Here is an 11389-nt window from a genome sequence, read left to right as displayed (position 1 = left end):
ATATGGAATATAAGGCTTCCCCCTCACTCAAATCTTCATTATTATTTCAGTGTTGTGAGCAAGCTGATCAATGGATCAAACTGGTCTGGACAAATTACTTTGTGACTCTTTACTTTCCACCCATCTATATAAAAATTCCTGAATCTGTTGTCAGGTGGTGCCACTGAGACCAGTGGTGATCCAACCACGCTATCACGCTATCCCTTTGTTATGATAACATTTTGCTGCTGGTATGACGAGGGAGCCACCGATCCTGAACACTGTTACATGATGGTAATCCTGTATACTCCAACATCAGCTGACACAGAGTAAAAGTTTAAAGAAAAAGGGCAGCACTGAGCTAGGAGATGTAAGATAATTGGCCCTAAGTAGGCAAAATAACATGGTCAGTCACGCAACCTGTGCTGGGCTACCTTGGTCAATCAAATCCCAATGTATGAGTTAGTAAACAAGATTTGTTTTCTAAACTATCAGTTCACATCAGCACTGTGTTGGTGTGATCAGAAAAAACTGAGGCAAGAAGCAGTTATGTACTGCAGCAAAGTGCAAGCACTGGAGTATGCAAAACACTCCGTAAAATTCATTTCAGCACATGGGAACATGCGTGATATGGTGTGAACTATTGATTTAGTTTCACCTATTACCTAACACTGATGCCAATTATGAACAATGCTTGCTTCACTTTTATCATCCAATAATAAAATCAGCCAAACCATCCCAGTTCATGTCTGTTTTTAATGCAGGGCAAACATTCCAGGATAGTAAAAGCCGGTTTCTTCGTAGTATATCTGATTAACTCTGTGTATTTCTGTTTGCCAAATGTTATGACAGCATGCATGCTCACTTCCTCACTCACCAACTTTACATCTGGAATGTTGATACCTACTGAATATTTAACAGGAATTTTTATAATCAAGCTTATATTTGAAAAACAGCAATATGAACTAACTAAAAGGAAAGAAAAATCAGAATCCTGATTGGTATCACAGCCACATTGCATTTTGCAGTTTAGTTTTAATAAATATTAAGTAATAATTTATTGAACAGATATGTGTAACAAAAAATCTCTGCTATACTGTAGGTTCATCAGCTAAAACCTTTGTGGAAATTTTCAATTTCTGTTTCTAAAAAACAATATGCTTAATCAGTTAGGCAGCCTAACTTGTGTGTATCACATAAGTATGCACTCCCTCTTAAAGGGCTCTATTTATAAAACATGGAGTTTGACATTCCCTCAAACATTCCCTCTTGGGAATCTGTTACTGCCACTAAAATGCAAAGATCTGGAAGACTCCTACAAAGGAATGTGAAGTGGCAGTTGAGTGGACAATGTTATGTGAAACTAGTTCTTCCAGTAGATAATGTGACCTTTTTAAACATTTTTTAAACAAACATTAGATCTTCTTTGAAACTATGCCTGGTGATAAAGGCATGCTAACTTGAATTCCTTTAGTTCTTCCATGCAAAATTACTAGCAAGATGTTTCTGGATATAGTTGTATGAAATGGAAAATCAAATCAAGGCCTTGACTATGTTAATCTATAGCCCTGATATACGAGCGTATTTCAGATCATTATCGTGTTATAAGGTACATTTCCAGTACAACTTGAACATTTAGACCAATATCCTCATAATCTTATCAAGCATTCTTTGATATAAAGCATTATTTATAGTTGAATAAATAACTGCACGCTGCTTAGGCCCTGCCGCTGAAAAGCACTCCAAACATGAACAGTTGTGTGAGGTAATTTAGGGATTCTTGGTGACTTCTTTTAGCATCAAGCAGTAATCTCTTGAATTTGCTGAACTGGCCAGTCACAAACTAATTAGCAGTCATTTGAAATCTATGCCATGTGTACTTATTTTACATACAGTGGAATTATCAATTTCAGCCAGTTTAGCAATTTTGCCATATTACTTATCAGACCCATAGGCATTCACTATTTTCCTTTAGAGAGCCTTGGAGAGCTCATTTGATCTTGGCATGATGACACCACACACATCAATAGGAAAAAGACCACTATATATCCACGAGATTCCACCTGCACAGTCATTAAGGAGTTTTTAAATGATTGGCAGCTAACCTGGAACACTTGATTCTAATGTCATGGAGTTGAAGTGGTGGCAAATGTGAAAATTTGCATTTTCAGTCATTTACATGAATATAAACGTTTATTGTTCCAAACTGATTATGCCCTTAGGAACTATCTATAATTCCCTATATTAGTGGCAGATGTTATCCAGTAAAAATGCGAGGTACAACCTTAGGCTATGCACACACATCAAATGGTTCTTGGTCGATACGAGCCTCAGGGCTTATTTTGGAAGAGAATCTGACGTGTACATAGGCCATGAGACATCATTCTTGAATCTGTCCAAGTAGATCCATAAACGTCAGAAGATGAACAAGCTCAATGCAAGTGAAGGGGACAGAGCACAGCAGGGTGCCTCTCACTCATTCTCCTCTGTCCATTGAGCAGAATGGAGTCGTATGTACAGCACTCGTTGATTCTTCTTTCAGATTTTTGTTATTGGAAATCTATTGTGTGTAGGTAGCCTTACTTTTAGGAGGGAAAAAATACCTGTGGCCTGACAGTTTGATGGCAGTGAAAACAAGCCTAAATGCAGAAGTCTCACAGAAAAACTTTGGTTTGTGCTGGCACATTATGATGGCAGTGTCAACAAAAGTCTTAATCTTTTTTGAAAGGAAAAAAAAAGGAAAAAGGAAAAGCAGGAAAGATACCAAGAGGTGGCAATGTTGCCATTTGACAGAGATTAAATACATTTTTATGATGCCTGTTATGAGAGTTAATCATATGCATTTATAATGTATGGAAGTCCTCTCTTTAAAATCAAGTATAATGTATATAAGTAATGAGTGCACTTTAAAAAGTAAAAGTCTACTGCCACAACAATATTATTAATAATGATTTCATTATTACAAAACTACAACACACATCACATATAAATAGTAAAATATAATTATCTAGGGGGACATCCCCTAAGAAGAAATACAATATTCACCCCCATCCCCTCCCTGGGTGTCATTAAAATGGGGTTCTAAACCAGTGTATTGCAGCAACAATGGATACAATGCAGTACAAAACTGTACAGGACATTATAAATAAATATACAATTCTAATTGTATTCTTCAATAATCCTCTTTTTTTATAACTTGTGAACTGAGCATACAAATCTAAATATAGTAGGATATTAATGCCATAAATATAACACTAGCTATATATAACGATGCAAGGTCAAACCATGAACAAAAATAAGAAGAAAAATATGCAGTGCAATACACATTGATCCAATCAAGGATTCTAAAGACACAGACACACACAGCCCATGGTTAAAAAATGTGCCAGCGTATATTAGGAGAATACGGACTGCTGGAGCCACTGCTCTAATGTGCAGTATGCCCACGCAGAACTTCTTTAGAATGTAAATATTAAGTTAATGGAAACCCTCTGTAATCCATGCCTTATTATTTATAAGAAAAATTAAAATGGTTCATGCCTTCTAGGACAGACAAATACCTTTGTCAGTAACAAGTAAGTGCATACTGGGCAGCCATGGCCAAGGGTCAGTCCTAGACATGAAGTAGTCCAAAGAGTCTTTGCTCATCAGGGGGTCTGTAACCAGCAACGCAACATTTGGCATTTGGAGAAGTAATCACAAGATTAGGACCATGTGCATATTTTCCCCCTTGCTGCATCCCAGCAAAAGGTTTGCTCACTGTGCAGTAAATAATGATTTATATACCATCAATTGCCATGTTTATTTCAGTGATATCAATGGTCATGTGTAGCTTGCCAGTGATTTGCAAAGCAGCAGCAGGGCTGTGTATTGCTCTTCATTAGATGAATATTGGTGATTGGACATATGCCACTGTAAGGCTGTTCAGGTCATGAACTCTTTGAAGGGTACTGGTTCTATTAGAGGAACCGGAGCTTGGCCAAAATTCTGTTCATACTCTTGATGTGGGGGTGCTTCCGGAGAGCTTTTTTTCCTGCTCCATTAACCATAAAAGAGAAACCTAAACTGAAAAGAGCCTTATTTTCGCAGCTAGAGGAATCAGTTCCGAGACAGTCCATCAGACTGGTTAAATACATTCTGCTAGTAGCCCGCATCACAATTGCATGTTATTGGAAAGCTTCTAATATTCCTTTTGATTTTACTAAACATAAAATAATTGGATAATGATTAATGATAAATTGACATGTACCCTTAAGAACAATCTGAATACGTTTTATAAAACATGGGACCCGTGGATTAAATTTGGCAATGTATAAACTCTAGGAGTGGAACCCCCTCCACCATACTCTTCCTTGCCCAGTTGGTTATCCAAATAACCCCCCCCCCCACCACCACCACCACCACCTTTTCTCTCCCTCTTATGTTTTTTCCTTGTTTCCCCTATGTTTATTACCCCACCCCTGGTTACTTAAGATCATTCTGATATAGAATAAGGGGACCTGAAAGATTTGAAGAATGGTTATGTTATAATAACTATAGATAACAATGAATAGTTAATAGTTCTCAAGTTTTATTTGAATATGGAAATCTAGGCTAGTTTGAACAGTTAGCTACATACACACTTTCAATAATCAACGAACGATCAACGATATCGTTGAACGATTGTAAAGGGGCCGATTCTTTACATGCAAATAACGATATGATCGTTCAAAGATATTTTACACATGGTAGATGCGATCATTTGAATGATACAGGAAGTGACGTGCATCGGAGGAACGGATGTACAGTAAAATAGGCGCAAAAATTTTTTATTTTATTATATATATATATATAATGTACAGTAAAATAGGTCCAAAAATTTTTTATATATATATATATATATATATATACAGATATATATATATTCACATATATTTACATATATATATTTATACAGATATATATATATTCACATATATTTACATATATACACATACATATATATACACCTAGATATATATATATACATGTACCTTGTATAGATATATAGATGGATACACATGGACACAGTGAAGCACCTGCAAAGAACCTTCGTTCATTGCGCATGCTCAGAACATGCACGATCACTGAATGATGTACACACAATAGATTACAAACGGTCGTCGATCAATTTGATCCGACAGGACGGTTGCTCATTTCCATAGATAATCCTCGTTCACTGACGTCGTTGGTCAGTCGTTGTGCACTTTTTTTTGTTAACAATTCCCGGACGATCAGTCGTTAGTCGTTCGTTTCCAACAACATTTATTGTAAGTGTGTATGCAGCTTTAAGAAATGATAATTATTTTTGATGCCCCCTTTCTTGTTATTTTACTAATATTTGTAATTTATAATTGGAAAACCAATAAACTTTTTTTGAAAAAAAAGACAAACCTAACATGCTACTACTAGAGATTCCTGGGTGGGTGTTGGGGAGGGCAGAGGTTGTTTCCTGATTCTTGGTGGAGAGAAGCTGTGCCATGTGTGAATTTGTCGGTTTAAAGCTATGTACATTTGCTGGATATATGACAATATCAATATAGCATGGTATATATCTATATATAGTAGCCGTGCTGGTATACTAATACTCCTATGCAGCATATTATATAGTGCAGTCCTAGGACAGTCTCCTTTATTACAGGCTGTTCATACAGTACACTGGCAGTACATTATGAGAGAACCCCCGGGAGAGCTTTGAAAGCCCTGACTTTCCTCAGAGCCCTTGGCAGGGAAGCGCCTGGCTGCCCTTTGTTTGATGAGGAGAAGCTTCCTCAGCTCATTTACACAAGAGCAGCCGTCGCAGCTGACTGGCTGGCTGGGAGCACGTGGTCGTGCAGGCAGCAGCAGCAGCCTGGATCCCTGACACACTGCTGAGTGCTGCCAGCAGCCGGATATACCTACCTACCTACATAGCAACCTACCTGCCTGCCTGCTGAATGAAGGATTCTATTCTAATCCAGGCGATCACAATGCAAATCACAGGCAGCGTCACCATGCACAAGAGCTTCTCCGTTCTCTGCCTATTGCTGTTCACTGCAGCAGGTAAGATAAGGGGGTGTGCTGTGTATACATGATACTGATCAATCTGAAATAACACATCGCTGAGATTTACTGATATTCCCACATTACCATGTATTAGCTGACACTTCTCTACAATGCATGTGTAATTATAGGGAAAATACCCCGAAATGTATGATACACAGCCCTGGATCTGGCAGCATCAGGACCAGTACCATGGACAGCTCAGCCTACACATGGAATAATTTGTGTTATATAAACATACTTTCCTTCCAGGTCCAGTTCCAGATCACTCAGTGTATGTATTGGATGTATGTACATGTAGCCAGTGTGTGATCATTATAAATGTATTGTGATGATCAAAAGGCAGTGTTTTACTAACACACTGTATATTCTATATAGTACATGCTATACAGACTTGTCTTAGCTGCCGCCATAACACTCTGCTTCCTATGATACCATATAAGCATTAGCTTTGCATTAAGCACTGGCTGTCTTTTTATTTTTACCCATTTTGATTATTTTAAATCCAAAATGAAAACATATATACTTTATTTAGTAGTGTTAATGAACACAAAGATAAACATGTGTGCTCATTATTAGATGGAAAATAATTGGAAACAAGAATCTACATGATCCAGGGAGGCTGAGCGGTGAACACAGAAAGCAGGACTCTATATTTAGAAGCCGCAGACATACAAATAGGTTCTGCTTCTCTTCTTGCTGCATAATACTTTAAATCTGGTAATTCTAATGGATCATTCAGGTAATGTGCTGTCATTACTGGTAGGTCGTTTTGATCCTGTACCTGGGTGATCATTGCTGATGTGTTACAAGTCGCATGTCACTCGGTGCACAGATTGCTGCCCTGTCATAATCTAACTGGTACGGAAAATTGATGGCGATTCAAAATTAACAAGACAAATGATGCAGAAAAAGATCATTAGGGATTATGCTTTATACATTGAAATTAGTGGCATAACTGATCCAGATGTTTCCACCCTTTGGGTTCTTTTCTGGTATGACCACATGATGATTTTAAAGAAGTTTTGAAGCTTATTTGAAGAAATGTACAGTGCATATACGAGAATTATATTACTAGGCTGGTCCTGGGATGTCAGTGCAGATTTATATAACACATTACAAGTTGTGTATAATATAAGAAAGTGATAAAGGTTCAACAGAACTTTTTGAACCTTGCATGGCAAATGACAGAATGCATATCGGACATTTAAAGTGAACACCGCAGGTCTAAGGCCTTGTTCACACAAGATTTAGGAGAAGGTATTTGATGAGTGGTTTACTAGCTTTATGAATGCTTTCAGCATTATCACCAAGGTCAGATAAGGAGGTACACACATTGCTTGCACCCTACATCAGGCACCAATTAAAGGGGACATGTAGATTCTTCTTTCCAGTTATTTTCCATGTAATAAAATGGGACTTTTTTGGTAACTGGCTGATTTGTGTTGTTTTTGATTTTTTTTTATACATAACAATTATTGTTTATGATTGACAAAAATGTCATTTAAATATTGTTTAGTGTTATTACTTAGGATCGGGGAATAATAATGATCCTGAGGTTGGCAGCAGCCTGTCAGCAATAGGATCACCTGTACTCATACTCTGCCCCTTTTTGGGTGACCAGAATGCTGCAGAATAGTGCTAATGGGGGAACAGGGGCACCTTGCAGTTTTTTTCTAGTGGGAAAGCAACATTGCAAGAGTAGGTGGGTGTTTCCTTTGCTCACTTGGTAATCCTGGCATTGGTAGTTTGCCCCCGGTGATGCAAAAATCAGTTCTGTAATGGTGCCGAAAGGAAAGGGTGGGATTATCTTTGTTGCACCACCACTTTGTAGCCCTCTAGAGGGAATGGGTTCAAGGTCAACCCATGATTGGTTTAGGTTGAACCTGGGGGGTTTATAGAGTCCACAACTAATCCCTGTGCTATCACCACAGCACAAGGTGTCTGCGTGATAGGAGGGTCAATTGTTACCATCATGGGTAAAGCATAAATGGGTAAGGGCTAGTACCCCTGGTACCCCGGTAGCTTTTCCCCTGGAGAAGGTGAATATCTGGTTGCCCCCATATAAAAGGGTGCTTCCATATTCAGCCCTTCCCCCATCCTAATCTAACCCCTGCATTCTTCTGGAGGACCAGATGTAGGAAATAGGCTATGTTCCTCAACATTTCAAACCCCTAAATTTAAGTAAAGGAATGGTACCTGGTATTGTACAGTAAGGTTGGTGAGGTGCATACTCACTGCTCCCCACCCCCCTTTCCTGTCTATACAGGCTGCATACTCCTATAGGGGTTTTATTAAACACACACTTCATTTTTTAACAAAAACATACGATTTACAGCTAAGGGGCACCTCCAAAGCACACTATTTTAAGGATTCTATCCCCATAGACCTTTATGAGGTTTCACCACTAAATTCAAGTTCATTGAACACCAACAGAATTTCAACATCACAATTAAAATTGAACCCAGGCAGTTTCAATCATCCCTTTATTACTGTTCATTCAAAAATATTTTAAATGTTAGTAGTGCATAGCTAAATGTACTAAAGTATTTACTAAATTAGCTTGGTATGCAAATTCCTGAATATATACATTGTCATTTATTCTCTGCAAAATATGAATATTTCCCGATGTTCTATATTTTGAGGGGAAGGTGTTCTGTAGTCAAAAACAGAAGTAAGAAGCCTAGGGTGGCATTGCTTCTCCATTCTTTGTCATCAACAGATGAAATAAACCTTAAGATAATTTTTTGAAGTGCAGACAGTCCATCCATTGAGCTCATTTTCTAAAACTTGCATTTGCTGGTTGTATGCCTAACTAATCTGTGCATGCATGCATGACTGTTGACCTCTGAGGAAAAGCCTTTTGGGGATACAGCAGCAAGGTTTTCAAGCATGTTTAATCAATCTTTCCAGCCAAGATCCATTGGCCAGGAAGGTAAGTCATAGAAATGATCTAAATCTCACCAAATATGTTGATTCTTGGACTATAGGAGGCTTCTGATGAGCCAGTTACCATGCTAGTATAATGGTCGCCTAATTAAAGAACTGGACTGTCAGATCACATTCATTTAATAAGTGATTAATATTCAGTTTGACTAATGCTCCGACCAAGCATATGTATGATGTGAGTTTGTAATTAATAAACAAACCCCCTATCTTGCCTAACTGCAAAGGATTTGTATTCCCTGTCTCCACTTCACTTGTGATTGTTGATGTTAACAGTTAAATGAAATACTTAAAAAACAGAATGCATTTTCGTTGTATACATGCATTTTAAATGCATATTTTATGATGAAGCTATATTATCCATGCACACAAAAATGTTTATGCTTCTAGTCAGAATGGATGCTTACGTCTAAGTCAGTGCTTACATAACCATTGATGGTGTTAAGCTTTTCCTGTGCTTTGCTAATACCCTCTAAGGCTTAAACAGTATATTCATCATGTAAATAATCTACTGTCCAATTTGTTATAGTAGGATTATCCGCAATGTTTTTCTGTCAAACTGCTATTGCAATCCAGTGCAAAATGATACAGATCTAATAACTTAATAAAAGAGAAAGAAGCATACATGTATCTATCTGTTCAGGTGAGTCTTCACTGTCTTATGAGCTCTAGGTGATATCAGTTGCAAGTGTTAGGTAGCAGATAGAGCACATGGAAAAAGTGAAGATTTAACTCAGTTTCAGCTGAATAGGTGTGCATAAATTGTCTTTTTTTTCCCAGTATTATTCTCATCTCACTTCAGCCATCCAGATCCCTCTAAAGAAAGCCTGTGCTGATCGGTAAAAATATGTTTATTCCAACTCTGTTGACTACATAGATGTACTACCCCAGAATCTTTTTACTCTCTCAGACTGATAAATATAAATTGAAGACCAAAGCTGCATTTTTGTATGCTCTTATGCCCAAGACAAATACATAATGTACCTTATTACTAAACCTATAAACCTAATTACTAAAGAATCATTAAAATATGCATCCTACACCAACACAAAAAGCTGATCCACACATTCACTATGCTAGGAGCTCTCTTATTTATGTACAAAGTCAGTTTAATGCTAATTATTTCCATGTGGCACATAATTAATAATTCATACCTCTCTTTGTACATCTGAATAACGTAAATGGCAGCTATAATGAATGACTTTGTTTTTTTAGTTATCCAATAAATAAAATAGTTTGCTTTGCATGTAATTAGCCTCCTTCAATGCATCAATCTGTATATTGAATGAGGCTGCATAACCTACATACAGCTGTGCTAAAAAGGAATTCCATTTTATTATTTTTTGCTACAAGTAGACCCAGCTCCCCATTATCTAGAGTTCTATATATAGATTTCACAGATCTGTGGTTTTCTGGGGAAGCCTGTAATAGCCTGGGATGACTCAGATGTCACTGCTCTGTTCGAGAGCCATCTTAATAGAGTTTCATACATGCATCAGCCTGTTACAAGTGCCTTGTGCTTTATCTTCTATAAAGTCAGCAGTAAAAAATACTTGAAAACTGAGTGGGAATTGTAATGATTCAAGCTTAGCAATAGGCATGAACAGAACTAAACCATATATACCCAGATGTTCAAGTCTTCAGTTAATACATTTGTAAGTATTTCAATTAAAAAATACAAATATTAGATGGAGTGAAATAGGGACAGATCACAGCTGTGGCCAAGTTTCTGCCTAAATTGGGATAGAGGAATGGTCTCTGGATTGCAAGCAAAACCTTGATCTCAAATTGCTGGTTCATTATTTTATTACTATTGGGTAGGTTGTCATTAAGGAGGAGTATACTTTGCGTTCTCTGCCTGCATGACACCCCGCTTCTAAAAGTGGAATGTTAACAGACAACAGCTAAATAAACAGCCTTTTATGCCAAAGCATTTGTAACTGGCTACTTTGTGATTCACTTATCATTTCTAGAAAGCCCAGCCAAGATGGTGACACTACTTTCTCTGTCTGAGTTAAGGAACATACCGGTAGATGTATCTCTCATCCTACAAATTAGATAATGAAGGAGCAGTAACACACTGATAAGTCATCATCTCTGCTTAGGCTACGTACACACGTCCAATTATTATCGTTGGAAATGAACGAACAACGAACGACCAATTGGCCAAAAATCGACCAATTGGCCAAAAAAAGTAACCAACGACGCCGACGAACGAGGATAGTCGTTGGAAATGAACGACCGGACCAGCGGATCCAATTGGACGACCATCGTTCACCATCTATCGTGTGTATGGTCGTTCAGTGATCATGCATGTTCTGAGCATGCGCGATGAACGAACGTTCGATACTGGCTGTATTGTGTATATGTGTGTGTGTGTGTGTATATATAAATATTTATCTCT

At 37.7% G+C, this 11389-nt stretch overlaps 1 protein-coding gene across 1 annotated transcript in view; it reads left to right on the top strand.

Moving 5' to 3' along the window:
• Positions 1-5727: 5727 nt before the first annotated feature.
• PTPRR (protein tyrosine phosphatase receptor type R) overlaps positions 5728-11389 on the top strand; it is a gene marked incomplete in the record, with an annotated part of 85590 nt that continues 79928 nt past the window's right edge. The window contains 1 exon segment of the mRNA XM_072401367.1: positions 5728-6039. Coding sequence (XP_072257468.1) covers positions 5934-6039 — 106 coding nt within the window.

Source organism: Pyxicephalus adspersus, chromosome 2 (genome assembly GCF_032062135.1).
Source record: "Pyxicephalus adspersus chromosome 2, UCB_Pads_2.0, whole genome shotgun sequence".
NCBI classification, from domain to species: Eukaryota; Metazoa; Chordata; class Amphibia; order Anura; family Pyxicephalidae; genus Pyxicephalus; species Pyxicephalus adspersus.
The sequence above is the reverse complement of the archived record's forward strand: the minus strand, read 5'-3'. Positions and strand labels throughout refer to the sequence as shown.